At 46.4% G+C, this 26,958-nt stretch overlaps 1 protein-coding gene across 3 annotated transcripts in view; it reads right to left on the minus strand.

Moving 5' to 3' along the window:
* The window catches only part of LOC135550597 (DENN domain-containing protein 2B-like), a 98,889-nt gene that overhangs the window by 40,376 nt on the left and 31,555 nt on the right, over positions 1 to 26,958 (minus strand). For all 3 annotated transcript variants that reach the window (XM_064981563.1, XM_064981571.1, XM_064981580.1), the window contains exons 2-4: positions 18,263 to 18,361; positions 4,031 to 5,320; positions 1,475 to 1,623 (exon numbers count right to left, since the gene is read on the minus strand). In XM_064981563.1, the coding sequence (XP_064837635.1) occupies positions 1,475 to 1,623; positions 4,031 to 5,320; positions 18,263 to 18,336 (1,513 nt within the window). In that variant the 5' untranslated portion in view covers positions 18,337 to 18,361. The remainder of the gene's footprint in view (positions 1 to 1,474; positions 1,624 to 4,030; positions 5,321 to 18,262; positions 18,362 to 26,958) is intronic.

The following is a 26,958-nucleotide window of genomic DNA, read 5'->3' on the forward strand; positions in this document are numbered from 1 at the left end:
TTTCTCTGTAACTAATCATCATTCAGCCAAAATGCCTTCGACCGCATCGACGATCCCATACTCGAAGTGTTCGACCGGCGAACAATGAACTCTTTTTTGGGGTACACATGAAAGTCCCCCGGGTCCCCTCGCGGCCACCGATTCATGCTCTGCCTGGAACCATTGGTCATCTTCAGAGACTGAATAAAACACCATAGAGGACGAATAGAGGAAGAGAGTTAACCATGTATGTGGGAGAAATGTGGCCATTACAGTCTTAATTTGACCCATGTGCTTGCAAAAAAAATGCTCAAAGGCTACAAACATATATCAACCAACACTCAATCTCTAATTTCCAACTAAAAACATGTCAGCCCCCATTCTTATACTGGGTCTCACATTCAAGCCTGATGAGCAGGAAGGAGATTTATAGTGGAGGGGCCGAGAATGGCCGGGCGAGACGTGACAGACATCGCTGCCACATGAAGCACCTCAGGAGAACCAGCCTTTCCACTGTCCACAGTCCTCAGGACGTTTACTACTGGAAAGGAATTTCGCATACATTTGTACTTTGTCACACTCAATACAGAGAAATTAGAGTTGGTCTTGCTTTCACCGTGATATTGTAGTTTTCCATGTTACCAAAAGTCCTTGTTAGAGGATAGATATTCCCCCAATTTTGTGAAAACAATTCCTTGTGAAACTGTCGAACCCTTGATTTATGTGAAATTAGCTTTAGTGTGAGGTCTGGGCTTTAGCTAAGGCATATCAAGTTGACATTTTCCCAAGCCACAGAGTAATCTTACAATTTAATCCAGTAAACGGAGGAGTGCCATTCTTTGTCTCGAGGAATGGCCTGATAATGAAGAGTGAGTGATGATCATATTTTCTTTACATAACCATACAGGGCTGAATAAACATAAAGCAGGAATATTAAGTATAAATCTAGCATTGATTTTTGAAAAGCCCTGAGAGTTTTTCAGTCAACTATTTGGGATTGTCCAATAGAAAGCAGATGGGGTATAAATGTACCCCATGACTGTCAAATTCCTTTTAACCAGGGGAAGGCCAGCTCGCAATATATAACCCATCTGTTGTTGCTGGCTCCCACATAACCATTGTCTGGAGACAGACACACAGAGCTTTCAGCATATAAAGAAATACTTGTTATCAGTCCATAACAAGTAGGAGTTGATGGTGAAACCAGAAAGCAGCACACGTCTTCATGCCATCCTTCAGAATAAAGACAATCCAGTCTACTTGGCAGCTGAGAGTGTGAGGATATGAGAGAGTGGCCAACAATCAGACTTCTCTAGAAATCTACCAAGTGTGTGAAAGGATTTTGGAATTACTGCTTGTATCAGCAGTCACTAACAGAGTTTGGCTTTCAACAATCCTGGTTATTCACTGAATTACAATGCATCAGTAAGTGTTGCAGGTCAGGCTGAGTTATCCTGAGTTATCCTGAGGTATCCAGACACAGCACCATGCTTACCCACTATGTCCTCATAGGCGTTCTCCTCTAAAGTGCTTTTGGAGCTGGGCCGGCTGCTGCGGGTCTCTGTGGAAACAGTGCCATTCTCTGTGTGAGAGGATGGGTACGAGGAGGCCAGGTTGGCAGCATCCTCCAACTCACATGACTCCCTGGAGAGAGAGAGAGAGAGAGAGAGAGAGAGAGAGAGTCAGAAAGAGAGAGAGTCAGAAAGAGAAAGCGAGGGGATTGATGGAGGGAGAATCACAGAAAGGAAAAGTGGGTGGACAGCAAACGGAGGGAGGAAAAGATGGGAAGAAACAAGAAACAGGGAGGGAGGATGAAAAAAGCAGAAAATAATATTGCATTTAATCATGCATGGCTGTGTGCTGAGACAGTGGAGAGGAGAGCTGCAGTCCAGAGGGTCTGGTTCATTCCATCCTGACATCCTCTACTGGCCGATTACAATCAACGAGGACCACCTGAGTGGATGAAAGCCACTGTTCCAATGAGACCCAAATATGCCTCATCCCTCAGCAGCCCTCTATGAAGCTGCCAATTAAACACAGAGAGAGAGAGAGAGAGAGAGAGAGAGAGAGAGAGAGAGAGAGAGAGAGAGAGACCTGGAACACTGGTTCAGAGCACCTCTAATCTAATTATGCTGACAGCAACATGTGCTCCAATCACAAAGTCATTTCCTGTTTATTTATCACCAACCCAAACATTTTCTGGAGTTCTGTGTACTGTACGTATGTACACAGCATGACAGCTTGTGTGTGTCTGGACTCTGAATGCTCAGGACAGGACAGGGGGAGTGTCCCTCCATTAGATCAGTGAGATCACGCATGCTATCCTGCTGTCCTGCTCCATTGACGGCTCATGGCTTTTAAACATGCTCTGAAATTGCCTCTGCCGCAGGAATGTTAAACACTGACTCCAAGTTAGGGACATTAAAGGATCTCTTCCTCCCCGCTCATCAAGAGGATCTGGCAAGGCCCTGCCCTCAGTCATTGGCCTAAACAAGTTGTGCTCTGACGGCAATTTAAAGGGGGATAAAGAACGAGGGTAATAAACAATATCAAGTGTTCCAGAAAGACATAACAGGCTAATAGCGGCCTGTACTGCACAACTCTATGACAACATAATGAAGAAGGATGAGGAGGCACACTGGGAACCTTGGGATGTCCACTGGCAAGACAACATACTGTAGGCCTTTGCTAAATAACAGGCATGATATAAGAAGAATACAGTCCTGTTTTGATGTTACTTGGAACGTTGTTGAAAAGCTGTAGGATTTCAAGGATAGAACAATTGATGGTCTTGGACATGAACAGTTTGGCTGGAGCTGAGCAGTGATATTTAGGGAGGTTCTAATTCAACCATTATTACAGTTCACTATGTAATAGACATTTACAGTAATACTTTGTTTCTCACGGACAGCAGACGTTCGTTACCTGGCCTTATACTAAGATACACAATGCCCTGTCTAATGTAGTTGACATTTGCAATAAGTTTGTATTGCAATTAGGCTACTTGATGTTTGTTCAATGAAAGCCTGGCATTCTTACAAAATAACACTGGAAAAACAGCAGAGACTGAATTTAACATATTCCATTTCAATGGCAACATTCGAGACAAATCAAATGAGAAAAAACAAAAGCTATGAACAATATCAATAGAACAATGTGATCCTCTTCATATGAAGCCAAAAATACCGTCTTTCTAATGCAGGAAAACATTGAGGCCTTAAGAACATTAACAGCAGATTCAATGTTTATCTGCTTATTATCAAACGCTGAACAGAGGCAGACTTGGTGGAACCAATTCAGTTAGCAGCACCACTACGAAGTGAGCGAGGCCACTCTACTGTCTATCTGACTACAACCAGAGCCAGACAAAAGGCCGATCATTTAATACACTTGAACACCAACAAAGTAAAGCTTGGTCTATGATCCTTACCCCCCTAAAAACATTCTCAGGACATGTTAAAGACATTTACAAATCCAAGACAAATAAATGTTCTAGCCGTCCATGTGCAACTCTCAGAAAGGAACTAAACAAATTCACTGCCTCTCTGTTTTTACTGCAGCCTGCAGGACCTATGTTTTGTTTTGCAGCTCCATAAATCAGCATCTCCTGTTCGCCATGTTGTTTGATCAGCATGGCTGATTCTGAGGGGGAGGGAGGGCCCGGGGGATGAGATACACATGTTTTACTGTCTGAGAATGCACTATACACAACACAAAAACATCAGTTCACTGAACCGTGGACTTACTGACACATGCCATAACAACAAAAGACTACACTTAGAACAGAATGTGCTATTTAGAACCTTATAGAGTTCATAGGAGAACACTTTGAGTAACCCTTTTTGGTTGCAGGTAGAACACTTTTGGTTCCAGGTAGAAAGAACCCTTTCTACAGAGGGTTCTAGGAGGAACCAAAAAGGGTTCTAACTGGAACCAAACAGGGTTCTAACTGGAACCAAAACGGGTTCTCCTATGGGGACAGCCGAATAACCTATTAGGAACCCTTTTTTCTAAGAGCGTACACGTCTAGAGGTGATGTGACTATTCTCACCTGTCCTGGAGTCTCTTGGGGGAGCTCCCGTCCTTTGTCAGATTTCGCGTCATGTTGGGTGCGGGGGTGATGGGCAGCAGGGGTGGTGACTCCTCAGAGGCACTGCCAGGAGGTAGTCCATTGATTGGCGGCATTCCCTTGTGGTTGCGGTTGGCGTCGTACTCAAAGGTGCGTTTAGGTTTGGGCAGGGGGTTGACTGGCATGCCCTCCGGGGTCTGTTGACAGGGGGGCTCTGGGCTCTCGGTCTCTGACCGGGTTGAGCTCACACTGAACCTCTGTCTGGAGAGTTTATCAGAGGCTGGCAGGGTGTCTGGTTCTGTGACCACGGAACATATACTGCTGCGTTTACTGGTGCCCCTACTGTCCAAGTCCTCGACCCCACCTATCATAAAACACTTCTGTCTCGTTTTGTCTGGTGCATAGCAGTTACTAAGATACCGCGGTGGCTGGCTGGGGCTCTCCTTCAGCACCTTCTCAATCTTTTGTATCCGATTGAGTACAGCAGACGTTTCCTTCCGAGCAGACAGGGAGCTCAGGAATAACGCAGAGGAGTCGGTCTTTCCTGGCCTCTTCTGGAAGCGGCCCAGGCACTCCCTGTCTGAGGCTGCCTCCTCTTCCTCCGTCTCTGGGTAGGAGCACTCTGAGAAAGCCGTACTCATCCTCCGGATACTCTTGAAGTCAAAGGTCTTCTCACTGCAAGGTGAGGGGAGGAGGCTGGGGCAGCCCTCGCTGCCGCCCACACGCTCACCTACAGGCCTCTTCTCCAGACACAGGCTCATCCTAGGCAGAGCCACTCTCCTGCACTCCCATTCTGAGATCTTCTTACGGATGGCCACAGAGGATGCCCCTGACACGGGGCGGCTGAGAGAGAGGGTGCGCTTGTGGCCGTGGTTGGATGAAGGTCCCAGGGAGAGGGTGCTCCAGCTCAGGGGACCACCACTCAGTCCACCTCCCCCTGGAATGTCCTCCTGTTTCTGGTTCTCTTTCTGCTCCTCCTGGGCCTCCTGACGCACCTGTGCCCCACCAGAGGGCTTGTAGATGGAGAGCTTGTTGTCCAGGCAGCTAATGCTCTTGGACTTGGTAAGTCGGCTCTGGGACAGTAAGTCACAGGAGAGGGAGGCTCCACTGCAGAGGCTAGCGGTCTTGCTGCTCCAGCCGGCCCGGCCCAAGAGTCTGCCGTCTGTTTTGACGTATCTGACGTGCTGCCTGTTGTCCTCGCTGTCGCTGAGCGGGGCGTGGCACCGCCCCTGTGTGGCAGAGAGAATGGGGGGTGGGGACGCAGACTGGCACCTGGAACGAGAGTAAGGGGGAGGGGGGATCAGAAACATCATGATACCATTCCTTACAACGTTACTTTATTTGCTCCCAAATACCAAAATAATTTAGCTCACTAAACAGCTCGGAAGAGTCTGGCACTGAGAGCTGCTGTGAATTTCTCTCAACACTGCTGACTGCACATTGAGAGAAACTAGGCTTGGAATACCAGTGGTTACCTCAGGTGTGTTCAGCTTACCAGTGGAAGATTAATCATAGCAGCTAAAGTTTACAGGGCAACAGAGGGGGGGAAACTCTCTCTTTATAGAGAAGAAAGAAAAGAAAGGAAAACCCTTCAACGCCAGAATGTATTTCTAAGATAATAGGCAACATGAAAACTTTGACCACTCATGTAAAATAACCAATGGAAAATACCCAGTAATGTGATATAACTTTGGCAGTACAGGATCCCTGTTCGACGCCAGAGCAAATACATATCAAAAGTAAAATTGCATGCGTGGATTTTTCCACATAATTAAAATGATTTGGGTAGAATGTATATAGACGCCACACACAAAGCCATGGGAATACAGCACGCTGAGAGACAGATGAGTTGCTCTTAGGTCTTACCTTCATCAGCAGCTTACCACACTAGTCCTGGGAGAGTTGTCTGTGTTTCCTGATGCTAACAGCTAACAGCCTCACAGAGTGGACACTGGCCCGGCCCCTGGCTCATTACAGACTGGTCCATTGTTCACCTTACACCGCCACTCACGCAACGCTACTGCTGCTCAATGCTGAGCAATGTGGATAAAACACCCTGCTGCTGACCTCATTTGGGCTTTTCACAGAGAGAAACACACTCTTTCTCACCCATCTCTGACTCTTCCATTTCTACCCCACTCAAAAGACTTTGGGAATTTTCTGGACTTGGCTCCTGACTGAGGCTTGCGAAACCCAAGGCGGTGGTGGGGATCTGATGTCACAGCTAGCAACGGTTAGAATAACAAGTGTGAGCAGAGCTGGGCTGGGCTGGGAGGAGGAAGTGAGGGCTGTGATCCGAGGTGCAGGTTGGGACAGATCTCTTCACACCTCTGGGCTCGGTCTTCCACACAAGGGTGGGGACTACTGGGGAGAGAGCTGTACAGCACCTGATCACCTGATCACCGACTGTCTGACTCTGACTCACTGTGTCAGTGACCTAACTCCTCCTGACAAACTGCTATGTTCAAGTGGCCTGCCTCCTTCTCAAACAATTCAAATCGTTCATTCTAAATTCTAAACAAGCATTACAGGTTCAAATCCAGTAGAACACACCTATACATAGGCAACAAATATGTTTGGAAAGCAGGAAAGTTTTTGTCATTATAGTAACAGCCCAACGAAGTGAAGAAAGCAGCAAGATAGGAAAAGTTAGGTATTAACTAAAGAACGCCCTTTAAAGCTTGATTAAGCCATAACGTAAATATAATAAATGAAATGGAGCCAGTTCAATAGCATTACTGAACTGTACACCTATGAAGGTCAAAAGATTTCAATTTCCCATATTCAACATACACTCTTAGAAAACAGGGTTCTTCAGCTGTCCCATAGGAGAACCCTTTTCGGTGCCAGGTAGAACCTTTTTGGTTCTAGGTAAAGCCTTTTTGGGTTCCATGTATTACTCTCTGTGGAAAGGGTTCTAAGAGTGTAGGGTAGGCCTATTATAGAACAAATAACAATATGAGGGACAATAAGTCTTTCAATTACAGTGCCTTCAGAAAGTATTCACACCCCTTGACTTATTCCACATGTTGTGTTACTGCCTGAATTCAAAATGGATTACCTATATGTTTTTTCCTATCCACAATACCCCATAATGACAAAGTGAAAACGTGTTTTTAGACATTTATGCAAATGTGTTGAAAAAGAAATGCAGAAATATCTAATTTACATAAGTATTCACACCCCTGAGTAAATACTTTGTAGAAGCACCTTTAGCAGCGATTACAGCTGTAGTCTTTCTGGGTAAGTCTCTAAGAGATTTCCACACTTGGATTATGCAACATTTGCACATTATTATTTACAAAATTCTTCAAGCTCTGTCAAACTGGTTGTTGATCATTGCTAGACAACCATTTTCAGGTGTTGCCATAGATTTTCAAGAAAATGTAAGTCAAAACTGTAACTTGGCCACTCAGGAACATTCACGGTTTTCTTGGTAAGCAACTCCAGCATAGATTTGGCCTTGTGTTTTAGGTTGTTGTCCCGCTGAAAGATGAATTCATCTCCCAGTGTCTGACTGAAAGAAGACTAAACCACGTTTTCCTCTAGGATTTTGCTTGTACTTAAGCTCCACTCCATTTCTTTTTTATCCTGAAAAACTTCCCAGTTCGGATCGATTACAAGCATATCCATAACATGATGCAGCCACCACTATGCTTGAAAATATGGAGAGTGGTATTCAGCAATGTGTTGTGTTGGATTTGACCCAAACATAATAAGTATTCAGGGCAAAAAAAGCAATTGTTTTGCCACATTTTTTGAGGTATTATTTTAGTGCCTTGTTGCAAACAGGATGCATGTTTTGGAATATTTTTTATTCTGTACAGGCTTCTTTCTTTTTACTCCGTAAATTAGGTTTGTTTTGTGGAGTAACTACAATGTTGTTGATCCTTCCTCAGTTTTCTCCTATTACAGACATTGAAATCTGTAACTGTTTTAAAGTTGGTGAAATCCCTGGGCTGTTTCCTTCCTCTCCGTTAATAGAGTTTCGGAAGGAAGGAAGCCTGTATCAAATCAAATCAAATCAAATTTTATTTGTCACATACACATGGTTAGCAGATGTTAATGCGAGTGTAGCGAAATGCTTGTGCTTCTAGTTCCGACAATGCAGTAATAACCAACAAGTAATCTAACTAACAATTCCTAAACTACTGTCTTATACACAGTGTAAGGGGATAGAGAATATGTACATAAGGATATATGAATGAGTGATGGTACAGAGCAGCATAGGCAAGATACAGTAGATGGTATCGAGTACAGTATATACATATGAGATGAGTATGTAAACAAAGTGGCATAGTTAAAGTGGCTAGTGATACATGTATTACATAAGGATGCAGTCGATGATATAGAGTACAGTATATACGTATGCATATGAGATGAATAATGTAGGGTAAGTAACATTATATAAGGTAGCATTGTTTAAAGTGGCTAGTGATATATTTACATAATTTCCCATCAATTCCCATTATTAAAGTGGCTGGAGTTGAGTCAGTGTCAGTGTGTTGGCAGCAGCCACTCAATGTTAGTGGTGGCTGTTTAACAGTCTGATGGCCTTGAGATAGAAGCTGTTTTTCAGTCTCTCGGTCCCAGCTTTGATGCACCTGTACTGACCTCGCCTTCTGGATGATAGCGGGGTGAACAGGCAGTGGCTCGGGTGGTTGATGTCCTTGATGATCTTTATGGCCTTCCTGTAACATCGGGTGGTGTAGGTGTCCTGGAGGGCAGGTAGTTTGCCCTCGGTGATGCGTTGTGCAGACCTCACTACCCTCTGGAGAGCCTTACGGTTGAGGGCGGAGCAGTTGCCATACCAGGTGGTGATACAGCCCGCCAGGATGCTCTCGATTGTGCATCTGTAGAAGTTTGTGAGTGCTTTTGGTGACAAGCCGAATTTCTTCAGCCTCCTGTGGTTGAAGAGGCGCTGCTGCGCCTTCTTCACGATGCTGTCTGTGTGAGTGGACCAATTCAGTTTGTCTGTGATGTGTATGCCGAGGAACTTAAAACTTGCTACTCTCTCCACTACTGTTCCATCGATGTGGATAGGGGGTGTTCCCTCTGCTGTTTCCTGAAGTCCACAATCATCTCCTTAGTTTTGTTGACGTTGAGTGTGAGGTTATTTTCCTGACACCACACTCCGAGGGCCCTCACCTCCTCCCTGTAGGCCGTCTCGTCGTTGTTGGTAATCAAGCCTACCACTGTTGTGTCGTCCGCAAACTTGATGATTGAGTTGGAGGCGTGCGTGGCCACGCAGTCGTGGGTGAACAGGGAGTACAGGAGAGGGCTCAGAACGCACCCTTGTGGGGCCCCAGTGTTGAGGATCAGCGGGGAGGAGATGTTGTTACCTACCCTCACCACCTGGGGGCGGCCCGTCAGGAAGTCCAGTACCCAGTTGCACAGGGCGGGGTTGAGACCCAGGGTCTCAAGCTTGATGACGAGCTTGGAGGGTGCTATGGTGTTGAATGCCGAGCTGTAGTCGATGAACAGCATTCTCACATAGGTATTCCTCTTGTCCAGATGGGTTAGGGCAGTGTGCAGTGTGGTTGAGATTGCATCGTCTGTGGACCTATTTGAGCGGTAAGCAAATTGGAGTGGGTCTAGGGTGTCAGGTAGGGTGGAGGTGATATGGTCCTTGACTAGTCTCTCAAAGCACTTCATGATGACGGAAGTGAGTGCTACGGGGCGGTAGTCGTTTAGCTCAGTTACCTTAGCTTTCTTGGGAACAGGAACAATGGTAGCCCTCTTGAAGCATGTGGGAACAGCAGACTGGTATAGGGATTGATTGAATATGTCCATAAACACACCAGCCAGCTGGTCTGCGCATGCTCTGAGGGCGCGGCTGGGGATGCCGTCTGGGCCTGCAGCCTTGCGAGGGTTAACACGTTTAAATGTTTTACTCACCTCGGCTGCAGTGAAGGAGAGACCGCATTTTTCCGTTGCAGGCAGTGTCAGTGGCACTGTATTGTCCTCAAAGCGGGCAAAAAAGTTATTTAGTCTGCCTGGGAGCAAGACATCCTGGTCTGTGACTGGGCTGGATTTCTTCCTGTAGTCCGTGATTGACTGTAGACCCTTCCACATGCCTCTTGTGTCTGAGCCGTTGAATTGGGATTCTACTTTGTCTCTGTACTGACGCTTAGCTTGTTTGATAGCCTTACGGAGGGAATAGCTGCATTGTTTGTATCTTTGTAGTGACTGTAGTGTAGTATCTTTGTAGTGACTGGGTGTATTGATACACCATTCAATGTCTAATTAATAACTATACCATGCGCAAAAGGATATTCAATGTCTGCTTTTTATATTTGTCCCCAGGTTCCAATAGGTGCCCTTATTTTGCGAAGCATTTGAAAACCTCCCTGGTCTTTGTGGTTGAATGTGTTTGAAATTCACTGCTCGACTGAGGGACCTTATAAATAATTGTATGTGTGGGGTACAGAGGTGAGGTAGTCATTAAAAAATCATGTTAAACACTATTATTGCACACAGAGTGAGTCCATGCAACTTATTAAGTGCATTTTTACTCCTGAACTTATTACTTGCCGTAAACTTGCCATAACAAAGGGGTTGAATACTTATTGACTCAAGACATATTGACTCAATTTCATTTTTAATTAATTTGTAAACATTTCTGAAAAGATCAATCCACTTTGACATTATGGGGTATTGTGTGTAGGCCAGTGACAAAAACAATCTAAATTTAATACATTTTAAATTCAGGCAGTAACACACCAAAATGTGGAAAAAGTCAAGGGGTGTGAATACTTTCTGAAGGCAGTGTATGATACTCCACTAAAATGGCTCCTGGTAAGTGAGTTAACCAGTGGAACTTGACAGATTAACCCATACCATCAATCAGCATGTAGGAACAATGCCATAGACAGTACAGTATGTATGAGAACCAGATCACTACAGATTATCTCTAAGGGATTACTGTATCTAACTTCTCCGGTTGAAACTGCTTGGTTTCTCATAATGAGGTAGAGAGGAGTGAAACTGGCCCCACATGCCTGGTTTGGACCTGGGGGTTGGACTCAGGGTTCACTCTCATTAAACCCAGTCCAGAGGCTGGACTCACTTATATCCTTCCTGTTTGGCCCTGTCCGGGGGTGTCCTCGGGTGGGGCCACAGTGTCTCCTGACCCCTCCTGTCTCAGCCTCCAGTATTTATGCTGCAGTAGTTTATGTGTCGGGGGGCTGGGGTCAGTTTGTTATATCTGGAGTACTTCTCCTGTCCAATTCGGTGTCCTGTGTGAATCTAAGTGTGCGTTCTCTAATTCTCTCCTTCTCTCTCTCGGAGGACCTGAGCCCTAGGACCATGCCCCAGGACTACCTGACATGATGACTCCTTGCTGTCCCCAGTCCACCTGGCCGTGCTGCTGCTCCAGTTTCAACTGTTCTACCTTATTATTATTCGACCATGCTGGTCATTTATGAACATTTGAACATCTTGGCCATGTTCTGTTATAATCTCCACACGGCACAGCCGGAAGAGGACTGGCCACCCCACATATGCTCTCTCTAATTCTCTTTCTTTCTCTCTCTCGGAGGACCTGAGCCCTAGGACCATGCCCCAGGACTACCTGACATGATGACTCCTTGCTGTCCCCAGTCCACCTGGCCGTGCTGCTGCTCCAGTTTCAACTGTTCTGCCTTATTATTATTCGACCATGCTGGTCATTTATGAACATTTGAACATCTTGGCCATGTTCTGTTATAATCTCTACCCGGCACAGCCAGAAGAGGACTGGCCACCCCACATAGCCTGGTTCCTTTCTAGGTTTCTTCCTAGGTTTTGGCCTTTCTAGGGAGTTTTTCCTAACCACTGTGCTTCTACACCTGCATTGCTTGCTGTTTGGGGTTTTAGGCTGGGTTTCTGTACAGCACTTTGAGATATCAGCTGATGTACGAAGGGCTATATAAATAAATTTGATTTGATTTGATTTGATAGGTTCAGATTCCTGAACACGGTTTAAGTCTAGTCCAGGACCATAATGAGCAGTGTCCTGGATGAAGCTATTCATACATCATCGTTTTACAGAATAGTGCTAGGTAGATCACGTTCCAGTTGACTGTGGTAAAAGTCCAAAGTTATGTCCAATTATCCAGTGTGTCTAAAACGAAAACATATGCAATATGGTTTCAAGGGAAAGCAAATGGATAAAGACCAAACAAGGGTGAAAATAGCAAGAGGACGGATGAGTTTTAGTAACCAACATTCTCAAGGTTGAACCCCATTGATCAGCTCTGTAATTAATTTACATGTAGTTTTGATTTGCCACATTAATTTATAAGAATATATCTAGAAAGCATTTTGATGGATCAATGTTCAACAATAAGCTCCTGCTGGGGAAACATTATTGCTAATGGCCTTTAAATCATACCGTACGGCATATATCCACAGTATTGCTCCAAATGCACATTATATACTGAACAAAACAAGTAAACGCAATGTAAAGTGTTGGTCCCATGTTTCATGATCAGAAATAAAAGATCCCAGAAATGTTCTATATGCACAAAAAGCTTATTTCTCTCACATTTTGTGTACATATGTGTTTACATCCCTGTCAGTGAGCATTTCTACTTTGCCAATTGAATCCATCCATCTGACAGGTGTAGCATATCAAGAATCTGATTAAACAGCATGATCATTACACAGGTGCACCCTGTGCTGGGGGAAATAAAAGGCCACTCTAAAATGTGCAGTTTTGTCACACAACACAATGCCACAGATGTTTTGAGGGAGTGTGCATTTGGCATGCTGACTGTAGGAATGTCCACAAGAGCTGTCAACAGATAATGTAATGTCAATTTCTCTACCATAAGCCACCTCCAACATAATTTTAGAGAATTTGGTAGTAAGTCCAACCAACCTCAACCCTGCAGACCACGTGCAACCATGCCAGCCCAGGACCTCCACATCCGAATCCGCAGAAAAACACAACCCAATTCACAAATACTGATTTATAAACCACTATGAGATGGAATCAAATGTGAGTGACTGCATCTCAAAAAACACTGTAAGGTGTTTAAATGTGGCATATGCTTATGACAGTCCCACTGCAGTGTATGGTGCAATGATGTCTTGCAACAAAGAGTCCTACCAGACCGTTGTATGGCAGTGCAAATTCAGTGTCCTCCAAGGAAAAGGAAAAATACCTCTTTACATGCAAATTTTCTCATGGATGTCCTGAGTTCGGGCGGCTCGCCATCCTTGGTGGAACCGAATCCATACTCAAAAAAATCTGACCTGTTTTACAAACATGATCACACAATATATATAACATGAGTACCTTTCATATAAACATTAATATAGCTCTTAACTTTAATCTCTTACAGGAATAAAATCTAGTCAAAATGCTTTACACTTTAACTACAGCACAAGGCTCAAGTGAACTAAACAATAATCTAGCCTGGGCAATGCAAAGGACTTTACACAACTACAGCACCAGGCTCAAGTGAACTAAACAATAATCTAGCCTGGGCAATGCAAAGGACTTTACACAACTACAGCACCAGGCCCACGTGGACTGAACAATAATCTAGCCTGGGCAATGCAAAGGACTTTACACAACTACAGCACCAGGCTCAAGTGACTAACAATAATCTAGCCTGGGCAATGGGACTTTACACAACTACAGCACCAGGCTCAAGGAACTGAACAATAACTAGCCTGGGCAATGCAAAGGACTTTACACAACTACAGCACCAGGCTCAAGTGAACTGAACAATAGACTAGCCTGGGCAATGCAAAGGACTTTACACAACTACAGCACCAGGCCCAATGGACTGAACAATAGACTAGCCTGGGCAATGCAAAGGACTTTACACAACTACAGCACCAGGCCCAAGTGAACAGCACCAGGCTCAAGTGAACTGAACAATAATCTAGCCTGGGCAATGCAAAGGACTTTACACAACTACAGCACCAGGCCCACGTGGACTGAACAATAGACTAGCCTGGGCAATGCAAAGGACTTTACACAACTACAGCACCAGGCTCAAGTGAACTGAACAATAGACTAGCCTGGGCAATGCAAAGGACTTTACACAACTACAGCACCAGGCTCAAGTGAACTGAACAATAGACTAGCCTGGGCAATGCAAAGGACTTTACACAACTACAGCACCAGGCTCAAGTGAACTGAACAATAATCTAGCCTGGGCAATGCAAAGGACTTTACACAACTACAGCACCAGGCCCACGTGGACTGAACAATAGACTAGCCTGGGCAATGCAAAGGACTTTACACAACTACAGCACCAGGCCCACGTGGACTGAACAATAGACTAGCCTGGGCAAATGGAAAGGACTTTACACAACTACAGCACCAGGCCCACGTGGACTGAACAATAGACTAGCCTGGGCAAATGGAAAGGACTTTACACAACTACAGCACCAGGCCCACGTGGACTGAACAATAGACTAGCCTGGGCAAATGGAAAGTACTAGTGCTTACACCTTTACACAATTTCTTATAAAGTAATGTAAAACATAACCGTGTACCAACATGGATTATGATAATAGCTAATCACATTTGATAAAAGTATGAAAACGAAAATAGTTCGCCATGCAGGATTAGCATGATCACTAATGTTTGCTATTTAAATTGATCGATAGCTGAGCTAGCCTACATGTTAACGACTTGTGCGTATGCTAGGTTCAGTATGAACACGCACAAAACGCTAGCAATAGCTTAGCTAGTCTAATCGCTAGCGTAACCAAATCCCGGGGTCAATCTTTCCTCCAACTCCTTCACAGTACGTTCAGATATATAAGTAAGTGTTAATATCTGGTTTTGTCTTTTTAGTTCAGTTTTGTACAACTTCTCACTTCGATTTGAAACATAGTTTTTCTTCCATAGAATGGCAGTAGCTCTTCACGTTCCTTTCTAGCTCCTTTTCAACATGTTGGAGCCAACTAGTGTAGAGCGTGTGGTTAGGAGAGGGACTTAGAGAGAATATTGAGTTTTGATTGGCTCAAAATAAACTGCTCATCATGCAGCTTCTGACAGATGATTTGTAATAGCTGTAAGCTTTTAAACATATCACAATATAATATAATTTGATTGGTTGCTGGAATCTCACTAGTAACAATTGTCACGCCCTGATCTGTTTCACTTGTCATTGTGATTGTCTCCACCCCCCTCCAGGTGTCGCCCATCATCCCCATTATTCCCTGTGTATATATACCTGTGTTCTCTGTTTGTCCGTTGCCAGTTCGTCTTGTTTGTCAAGTCAACCAGCGGTTTTCTCAGCTCCTGCTTTTCCTAGTCTCGCTTTTTCTCGCCCCCCTGGTTTTGACTGAGCCTTGCTTGTCCTGTCTCTGAGCCCGCCTGCCCGACTACGCTGCCTGCCCTTTACCCTGAGCCTGCCTTCCGTCCTGTGTCTTTGCCATTACTCTGGATTATCGACCCCTGCCTGACCTGACCTGTCGTTTGCCTGCCACAGTTGCTGTAATAAACATTGTTACTTCAACACAGTCTGCATTTGGGTCTTACCTGAAACATGAAAACAAGTATTCAACATTAGTGTACCTGCGTTACACCTGGCTCCCAAGTGGGCGGGCCTATGCCCTCCTAGGCCCCTCCTACGCCCCTGCCCATAGATGAAATCCATAGATTAGGACCTAAAAAATAATTTCAATTGACTGATTTCCTGATATGAACTGTAACTCAGTAAAATCATTGAAAATGTTGCATTTATATTTGAGTTTAGTCTAAATTCAGTCTGGTTCTTGTTTGACCTAGCAGCAGCCATAACATTGTGATAGTCAAAAATGCCCCAGTGTAAAATCACTGTAGATGTATTCAAATAGCAACAGACCCTGTGTAATATATCAATTCAAACACCCCATATCCAGCCATCAGACCATTATACCCAAATTTAAGTGCAATCAGCCGGTAGAATAACAGCACACATTCAAAAATACCCCCTTAGGCACGCCTTGGCCAAGATTACTCAAAGAGTCATAAAAAGCTGGTTTGACTGCAGTATTAAGCCCCTGTAAGTTTCTTTTCACACAAAAGGAAAACATCAAGTGCAGAATTCTCCAGTATGGATAGCTGCGTTGTGGTTGGGGTCTGTGAGGGTGTTCTGGTGGTCAGGACTGGGCCAGTTAAAACAAGCCTGGCTCTGGCGCTGGGCAGCTTCAACTGTGGCGGCCACACATGTACTGAGCTGGGTGCCAATTAGGGACTGGCTTCTGGGTCCTGGACCCACTGTCCTCCAGCCAGGGCACATCATATCAACCACAGGTCACTTCCTGTTCTGTTGATCGACCGGGCCACAACAGGTTGGCTTCCAGTAACCCAGATAAATAGATAGATTTTCAAAAAGAAAAGAGAGAGAAGCCATTAACATCCGCTCCATTTCACTTTGAGCTTCACCCTCAAGACACACTCCCTCTTCCTCTCAATAATGTGTTTTATTTCATTTCCTTCTACCTTTTTATAGATTTATATCCAGCTTTCCAGTGACTTCATTTATTTTCTCAGCAATAATCTTTTCTATTAAAAGAAGTGCCCATCAAAGCCCTGCTGCACCCCTCCCTGATCTTATGAGAAGTTGTCTTCTCAGAATTCTTTCCTGTCAAGTGATTTACCGACAGAATCATTCTTTCTATTTGGGTGGGGGGGGGGGAGGTTAGCAACTTGTGGGAAGTTGGGGGCAAGTATATAATGGTGCTCTCTCTGTGTATAAATTACCGTTTCTTCTCTTAAATCATCTTAACTTTGTGCAATTTTTAATCAGTAAAAATGATCGAAACATAATGAACTGTGTAGAGTGTTGATGGTAACAGAGATAGGGAGTGTTATCGTTTCTAGAGAACTGTCTTCATCTCGACTGGGGTCGTTAGATGAGCGTTGGGGTACAATTATTAGATTCAAACACTTGATGTAACCTGAGTAGATTATCATAAGGAGACCAGGGCTAACTACACTCTTAAAATAAAGGGTTCCAAAGGAGTTCTTCGGGTGTCCCCATAGGAGAACCCTTTCGGGTTCCAGGGAGAACACTTTTTGGTTCCAATTGAACCCTTTTGGGTTTCATGTAGAACACTCTGTGGAGAGGGTCCTACATGGAAACCAAAAGGGTTCTACCTGGAACCAAAAAGGGTTCTTCAAAGGGTTATCCTATAGCGACAGCAGAATAACCTTTTTAGGTTCTAGATAGCACCTTTTTTTCTAAGAGTCTATCTAACTCAGGAGAAATGGTGAGGTAACAGAAAAACAACTACTCAGCACAAAATATATTTCTCTTAAAAAATATATCCGTCAGTGGTAGTCATGTTTAAACTCCTCACAGGCTATGGTGTTTTCACACTGGGTCAATGTACCAGCCAGGGCTGTAGCTAGCTTCCAACTGGCAGCCTTTCTCAAGGTTATTCACATAAGAGATCCAACTAAAACATGTCAGAGCCATAGCCACTGACTGCTGTGTTATACAAGGACATGTAGCACTAGGTAAACTAACATCCTGACAGACTACACACCAAGTAGCAGATGGTGAAGACTTGCAGTTGCACCCCTGTGAGTCCGATGTAAGCACTCCATGCCAGTTGATGCCAGTTCCTGTAGATCTTAAATCTTCACTCTAAGCCTAGTTTCAGTGGACACAGTGTGTGTATATATAGTGTTGAAGGGAAAGACTGATCACAAAACAGAACAGTCTATAGCCAGCACTTTCATTACGAGCCCTGTTTGTTTCTCTGTTCCAGGAGGAAGATGTCATCTCTCAACATGGTAACTCAAACAAGCCTCTGCTCAGACCACAAAGAGTTTATTGTTGAATGGGGCCCTATTCCAGAATGTAGAAGATGGCTTACAAAAGCAGATACTACTAGTCCTATCCCTGTAGCTCTAGAGAAAAGGCAGACAGAATACTGCAGAATACAATCAGTATACAATCACTTCCTTATTAATAATTGAATTACGCTAACAACTGTGGGATGATGAGCCCTGTCACCTACTGTATGCAGTGTGTCACTCAACACAGACACATAGTGGGATCCCACGGTACAGATTTACAAAAATATAATTAATACCTGAGGAAAATGTCCTCTGAGGCAATAAAGGATAAGAGCACCTGCACTGGTTATTACTGACATCATAATGCATGTTGAGAGCCATCTCCTTTCCATCCACCTCCTTCCTCAACACTGTCCATCCACCCACTCCCTCCCCCTCCCCCTGGCCTAGAGACTGGTGGGGATGTCACTGACCTGTCGGGGATGTCCCGGGGCACATTAGCCCCTCTTGCTCGGGGTGCAGCCTTGGAACTTTTGTTGGCAGTCATCGTCACCCTCGGAACGCCCACACGCCTGATAGACAGACAGGATGCAACACATGAAACTCCCCAGCCGTAACATGGACAATACATCAGCATCCAACAGATTGAAGTCTTTGTGAATGTTTGGGTGAGGGTATACTTGTAGCCGTGTACATGTTGTTTATAAATCACAAAATTCATTACTTACTGTTAATATATTGCAGTAATAAGAAAATTAGTTATGTGAAATATAGCGTTACCCAAAACACTCACGCTTGAATTTGAGACCTTGAGAGTGTAAGTGGGTCAATGTCCTCTGTGCATATTTGGCCAAAACCATGACAAATATGGAGCTTAATCTCAGCCATGGGAGTGCCATATCAGATATCAGATGGATGACTTCACTGGATTCCTAACAGTGTGAGTAAACACCAGAGCATAAAGTACAACAACCAAGGAGAGAAAGGGCTGTGCTGTGTGAGGGACTCATCTGTGCTCTAGGCTCTGCTCTGTTAATCCAGCACCTCTCTCTCTTTTCATACAAATGAATGGAAATACAGTAATCATGAGGTCAAAGCTCCAAACGAGAATGGTCCCTGAAGTCTCACAACAGAATACAAATGTCTTTGGTTGCCACAGAAACGGCAGAAATATTTCTGAATCATTCAGGCTAGTTGGACAGAAGATCTTGGCTTGTTTAAAAGAAACCTTCAATCTCACTCCATTGTTTTCCCATCAATTTAGAGAGCACAAAACTTTAAAAGGTAGAATTAAAGAAATTACAGAGCACGATCTCTAGATTGTAATTACGATGCACCCTTAAAATCGCTGTTTGAGATTGAAGTGGGCAAGAATAGCCAGTAATTGCAAACAAAGCACAGAGCCAACTAAAGAGAGGAGACACTCCATCCCCTTCTGATTGGAATGTGTGCTTGTATCAGTCTTTGCTTGACTAGAGCAGCCAAGATTAACAGACTTGCTCTCTTCCCATGAACGTTTTCACCAAGAGGAAGAAAAAAAAAAGCCTGGCTGTGTTTTACTACAGATTTTACTTTTAGGGGCTTGTAGTTTGTGTGCTGCTGAAAGCTCTGAGGGCACAAGCTAAACAGGGAGAGAGACATGTTTCTCTGATCTGACTAACATGATGACCACATCGCCCGCGTTACGTGCGCAAGCGTTGCAAAATACATTTACATATGCATGTTATTCGATCATTTCGTTCAAACTGCTCGCATGCTTCAACGAGCGTCTGCGTAGCCAGTCGCTAAAGTAGAACTCCCATCTCCGCATTGTTTTTTTTAGGAGCATATACCCACGTGGGTGATTGAAAGATGAACTGAGGTCCACACTCCATTCCAGTTGGTGGTGTTAATGCACCTTAAAGATGGTTGCCAACCACCATATAAAGTCCACAGAAAAAGAAGAAGAGAGGAGAGATTACTAGAAACTAACCATGTTTCCCATTTCATCTGTGGATTAACTGTTGGAGTAGACTCAAAATTGGTCAAAATTCTACAAAGATCCAGAAAAAAAGTACCTTGTGCATTTCAGGTAAAATAAAACCCAATGTTTGTATCCGAGGACAAATTAGCTAGCAACATCAAGCTAGCGAGCTAAATGTCCATGAATGTTTCATGCGTTTCGACCTGTCCCCAAATTAATATAGCTGGTTCAGAGTTCATGTTGATATTTCAACCTGATATTCTGATGGTGGACGGACAGACGCACGCGCATGCTTTGTCTAGTCGGCATGTGAGCCAAACGGGCCATCACATTTACACAACTTTCATCAACATTATATTCAATCAAAGGGTAATGACTTCCAGTCTTGCATTGTTCTCTGCCTGATAATGTAGTTCATATCATTGCCATTATCATTTCACCAAAACATCTTTTATTATATATTAATGTATTATTGTGTTGAAATGGATGTTCAGGTCAAATGTGTTGTTTCTTCAACGCTTCTCTCTATTACGCCACACATGCTGTGGTGTCCATGACATGGCAGACATCAGCACCCAGAGGAACCCGTGTTAGTAACCCGTGATCACGTGTGGCTCAGTTAGTAGAGCACGGTACTTGTAACACCGGGGTTGGGAGTTTGATTCTGGTCAGAAGTTGTTTGTTTAAAGGAAGTAGTTATATGAAGCAGCAGTAGCCCTCGTGGAGCTGAGCTGAGTCCTATAGAGACAGATGAGGAGAGAGACGGCACTGAGCCCTGTAGAGACAGAGGAGAGAGATGGCACTGAGCCCTATAGAGACAGAGGAAAGAGACGGCACTGAGCCCTATAGAGACAGAGGAGAGAGACGGCACTGAGCCCTATAGAGACAGAGGAGAGAGACGGCACTGAGCCCTATAGAGACAGAGGAGAGAGACGGCACTGAGCCCTATAGAGACAGATGAGGAGAGAGACGGCACTGAGCCCTATAGAGGCAGATGAGGAGAGAGACGGCACTGAGCCCTATAGAGACAGATGAAGAGAGAGACGGCACTGAGCCCTATAGAGACAGATGAGGAGTCGGCACTGAGTCCTATAGAGACAGATGAGGAGAGAGACGGCACTGAGCCCTATAGAGACAGATGAGGAGTCGGCACTGAGTCCTATAGACAGATGAGGAGAGAGACGGCACTGAGCCCTATAGAGACAGATGAGGAGAGAGAAGGCACTGAGACCTATAGAGACAGAGGAAAGAGACGGCACTGAGCCCTATAGAGACAGAGGAAAGAGACGGCACTGAGCCCTATGGAGGCAGATGAGGAGAGAGACGGCACTGAGCCCTATAGAGACAGAGGAGAGAGACGGCACTGAGCCCTATAGAGACAGATGAGGAGAGAGACGGCACTGAGCCCTATAGAGACAGATGAGGAGAGAGACGGCACTGAGCCCTATAGAGACAGAGGAGGAGAGAGACGGCACTGAGCCCTATAGAGACAAATGAGGAGTCGGCACTGAGTCCTATAGAGACAGATGAGGAGAGAGACGGCACTGAGCCTTTTAGAGACAGATGAGGAGTCGGCACTGAGTCCTATAGAGACAGATGAGGAGAGAGACGGCACTGAGTCCTATAGCGACAGATGAGGAGAGAGACGGCACTGAGCCCTTTAGAGACAGATGAGGAGTCGACACTGAGTCCTATAGAGACAGATGAGGAGAGAGACGGCACTGAGTCCTATAGAGACAGATGAGGAGAGAGACGGCACTGAGCCCTTTAGAGACAGATGAGGAGTCGACACTGAGTCCTATAGAGACAGATGAGGAGAGAGACGGCACTGAGCCCTATGGAGACAGATGAGGAGAGAGACGGCACTGAGCCCTATGGAGACAGATGAGGAGAGAGACGGCACTGAGCCCTATAGAGACAGATGAGGAGAGAGACGGCACTGAGCCCTATAGAGACAGAGGAGAGAGACACTGCACTGAGCCCTATAGAGACAGAGGAAAGAGACGGCACTGAGCCCTATAGAGACAGATGAGGAGAGAGACGGCACTGAGCCCTATGGAGACAGATGAGGAGAGAGACGGCACTGAGTCCTTTAGAGACAGATGAGGAGTCGACACTGAGTCCTATAGAGACAGATGAGGAGAGAGACGGCACTGAGCCCTATGGAGACAGATGAGGAGAGAGACGGCACTGGCACTGAGCCCTATGGAGACAGATGAGGAGAGAGACGGCACTGAGTCCTTTAGAGACAGATGAGGAGTCGACACTGAGTCCTATAGAGACAGATGAGGAGAGAGTCCTACGGCACTGAGCCCTATGGAGACAGATGAGGAGAGAGACGGCACTGAGCCCTATGGAGACAGATGAGGAGAGAGACGGCGAGCACTGAGACCTATAGAGACAGATGAGGAGAGATGAGGAGAGAGACGGCACTATAGAGCCCTATAGAGACAGATGAGGAGAGAGACGGCAGATAGGAGATGAGAGACGGCACTGAGCCCTATAGAGACAGATGAGGAGAGAGACGGCACTGAGCCCTATAGAGACAGATGAGGAGTCGGCACTGAGTCCTATAGAGACAGATGAGGAGAGAGACGGCACTGAGCCCTATAGAGACAGATGAGGAGAGAGACGGCACTGAGCCCTATAGAGACAGAGGAGAGAGACGGCACTGAGCCCTATAGAGACAGACAGAGCCCTATAGAGACAGATGAGAGACGGCACTGAGCCCTATAGAGACAGATGAGGAGAGAGACGGCACTGAGCCCTATAGAGACAGAGGAGAGAGACCACTGAGCCCTATAGAGACAGATGAGGAGAGACGGCACTGAGCCCTATAGAGACAGATGAGAGAGAGATAGAGACAGGCACTGAGCCCTATAGAGACAGATGAGGAGAGAGACGGCACTGAGCCCTATAGAGACAGATGAGGAGAGAGACGGCACTGAGCCCTATAGAGACAGATGAGGAGAGAGACGGCACTGAGCCCTATAGAGACAGATGAGGAGAGAGACGAGAGACAGATGAGGAGAGAGACACTGAGCCCTATAGAGACAGATGAGGAGAGAGACGGCACTGAGCCCTATAGAGACAGATGAGGAGAGAGACGGCACTGAGCCCTATAGAGACAGATGAGGAGAGAGACGGCACTGAGCCCTATAGAGACAGATGAGGAGAGAGACGGCACTGAGTCCTATAGAGACAGATGAGGAGAGACGGCACTGAGCCCTTTAGAGACAGATGAGGAGTCCACTGAGTCCTATAGAGACAGATGAGGAGAGAGACGGCACTGAGTCCTATAGAGACAGATGAGGAGAGAGACGGCACTGAGCCCTTTAGAGACAGATGAGTCGACACTGAGTCCTATAGAGACAGATGAGGAGAGAGACGGCACTGAGCCCTATAGAGACAGATGAGGAGACAGAGACGGCACTGAGTCCTATAGAGACAGATGAGGAGAGAGACGGCACTGAGCCCTATAGAGACAGAGGAGAGAGACGGCACTGAGCCCTATAGAGACAGATGAGGAGAGAGACGGCACTGAGCCCTATAGAGACAGATGAGGAGTCGGCACTGAGTCCTATAGAGACAGATGAGGAGAGAGACGGCACTGAGCCCTATAGAGACAGATGAGGAGAGGAGACGGCACTGAGCCCTTAGAGACAGATGAGGAGTGAGTCCTATAGAGACAGATGAGGAGAGAGACGGCACTGAGTCCTATAGCACTGAGCCCTATAGAGACAGATGAGGAGAGAGACGGCACTGAGTCCTATAGAGACAGATGAGGAGAGAGACGGCACTGAGCCCTATAGAGACAGATGAGGAGAGAGACGGCACTGAGCCCTATAGAGAGAGAGAGACGGCACTGAGTCCTATAGAGACAGATGAGGAGAGAGACGGCACTGAGCCCTTGAGAGACAGATGAGACAGATGAGGAGAGACGGCACTGAGCCCTATAGAGACAGATGAGGAGAGAGGCACTGAGTCCTATAGAGACACTGAGTCCTATAGAGACAGATGAGGAGAGAGACGGCACTGAGCCCTATGGAGACAGATGAGGAGAGAGACGGCACTGAGCCCTATAGAGACAGATGAGGAGAGAGACGGCACTGAGCCCTATAGAGACAGATGAGGAGAGAGACGGCACTGAGCCCTATAGAGACAGATGAGGAGACAGAGACGGCACTGAGCCCTATAGAGACAGATGAGGAGAGAGACGGCACTGAGCCCTATAGAGACAGATGAGGAGAGAGACGGCACTGAGTCCTATAGAGACAGATGAGGAGACTGAGCCCTATAGAGACAGATGAGGAGAGAGACGGCACTGAGCCCTATAGAGACAGATGAGGAGAGAGACGGCACTGAGCCCTATAGAGACAGATGAGGAGAGAGACGGCACTGAGTCCTATAGAGACAGATGAGGAGAGAGACGGAGCACTGAGGAGAGAGACGGCACTGAGCCCTATAGAGACAGATGAGGAGAGAGACGGCACTGAGCCCTATGGAGACAGATGAGGAGAGACTGAGAGCCCTATAGAGACAGCACTGAGCCCTATAGAGACAGATGAGGAGAGAGACGGCACTGAGCCCTATAGAGACAGATGAGAGAGAGACGGCACTGAGCCCTATAGAGACAGATGAGGAGAGAGACGGCACTGAGCCCTATAGAGACAGAGACAGATGAGGAGAGAGACGGCACTGAGTCCTATAGAGACAGATGAGGAGAGAGACGGCACTGAGCCCTATAGAGACAGATGAGGAGAGAGACGGCACTGAGCCCTATAGAGACAGATGAGGAGAGACGGCACTGAGCCCTATAGAGACAGATGAGGAGAGAGACGGCACTGAGCCCTATAGAGACAGATGAGGAGAGACGGCACTGAGCCCTATAGAGACAGATGAGCACTGAGCCCTATAGAGACAGATGAGGAGAGAGACGGCACTGAGCCCTATAGAGACAGATGAGGAGACGGCACTGAGCCCTATAGAGACAGATGAGGAGAGAGACGGCACTGAGCCCTATAGAGACAGATGAGGAGAGAGACGGCACTGAGCCCAGATGAGGAGTCGGCACTAGAGACAGATGAGGAGAGAGACGGCACTGAGCCCTATGGAGACAGATGAGGAGAGAGACGGCACTGAGCCCTATAGAGACAGATGAGGAGAGAGACGGCACTGAGCCCTATAGAGACAGATGAGGAGAGAGACGGCACTGAGCCCTATAGAGACAGATGAGAGAGAGAGACGGCACTGAGCCCTATAGAGACAGATGAGGAGAGAGACGAGCACTGAGCCCTATAGAGACAGATGAGGAGAGAGACGGCACTGAGCCCTATAGAGACAGATGAGGAGAGAGACGGCACTGAGCCCTATAGAGACAGATGAGAGAGAGACGGCACTGAGAGACAGATGAGCCCTATAGAGACAGAGAGACGGCACTGAGCCCTATAGAGACAGATGAGAGAGACGGCACTGAGTCCTATAGAGACAGATGAGGAGAGAGACGGCACTGAGCCCTATAGAGACAGATGAGGAGAGAGACGGCACTGAGCCCTATAGAGACAGATGAGAGAGAGACGGCACTGAGCCCTATAGAGACAGATGAGGACAGACTGAGCCCTGATAGAGACAGATGAGGAGACTGAGATAGAGACAGATGAGGAGAGAGACACTGAGCCCTATAGAGACAGATGAGGAGAGAGACGGCACTGAGCCCTATAGAGACAGATGAGGAGAGACTGAGCATAGAGACAGATGAGCCACTGAGCCCTATAGAGACAGATGAGGAGAGAGACGGCACTGAGCCCTATAGAGACAGATGAGGAGAGAGACGGCACTGAGCCCTATAGAGACAGATGAGGAGAGAGACGGCACTGAGCCCTATAGAGACAGATGAGGAGTCTGAGTCCTATAGAGACAGATGAGGAGAGAGACGGCACTGAGTCCTATAGAGACAGATGAGGAGAGAGACGGCACTGAGCCCTTTAGAGACAGATGAGGAGTCGACACTGAGTCCTATAGAGACAGATGAGGAGAGAGACAGCACTGAGCCCTATAGAGACAGATGAGGAGAGAGACGGCACTGAGCCCTATAGAGACAGATGAGGAGAGAGACGGCACTGAGACCTATAGAGACAGATGAGGAGAGAGACGGCACTGAGCCCTATAGAGACAGATGAGAGAGAGAGAGACGGCACTGAGCCCTATAGAGACAGATGAGGAGAGAGACGGCACTGAGCCCTATAGAGACAGAAGAGGAGAGAGACGGCACTGAGTCCTATAGAGACAGATGAGGAGAGAGACGGCACTGAGCCCTATAGAGACAGATGAGGAGAGAGACGGCACTGAGCCCTATAGAGAGACAGAGGAGGAGAGACGGCACTGAGCCCTATAGAGACAGAGGAGGAGAGAGACTGAGATGAGAGAGTCGGCACTGAGTCCTATAGAGACAGATGAGGAGAGAGACGGCACTGAGCCCTATAGAGACAGATGAGGAGAGAGACGGCACTGAGCCCTATAGAGACAGATGAGGAGAGAGACGGCACTGAGCCCTATAGAGACAGATGAGGAGAGACTGAGCGGCACTGAGCCCTATAGAGACAGATGAGAGCCCTATAGAGACAGATGAGGAGTCGGCACTGAGCCCTATAGAGACAGATGAGGAGAGAGACGGCACTGAGCCCTATAGAGACAGATGAGGAGAGAGACAGATGAGACAGAGAGAGACGGCACTGAGCCCTATAGAGACAGATGAGGAGAGAGACGGCACTGAGCCCTATAGAGACAGATGAGGAGAGAGACGGCACTGAGCCCTATAGAGACAGATGAGGAGAGAGACGGCACTGAGCCCTATAGAGACAGATGAGGAGAGAGACGGCACTGAGCCCTATAGAGACAGATGAGGAGAGAGACGGCACTGAGCCCTATAGAGACAGATGAGGAGAGAGACGGCACTGAGCCCTATAGAGACAGATGAGGAGAGAGACGGCACTGAGCCCTATAGAGACAGATGAGGAGAGAGACGGCACTGAGCCCTATAGAGACAGATGAGGAGAGAGACGGCACTGAGCCCTATAGAGACAGATGAGGAGAGAGACGGCACTGAGCCCTATAGAGACAGATGAGGAGAGAGACTGAGCCCTATAGAGACAGATGAGGAGAGACGGCACTGAGCCCTATAGAGACAGATGAGGAGAGAGACGGCAC

This window comes from Oncorhynchus masou, chromosome 1, assembly GCF_036934945.1.
Source record: "Oncorhynchus masou masou isolate Uvic2021 chromosome 1, UVic_Omas_1.1, whole genome shotgun sequence".
Classification (NCBI taxonomy): Eukaryota; Metazoa; Chordata; class Actinopteri; order Salmoniformes; family Salmonidae; genus Oncorhynchus; species Oncorhynchus masou.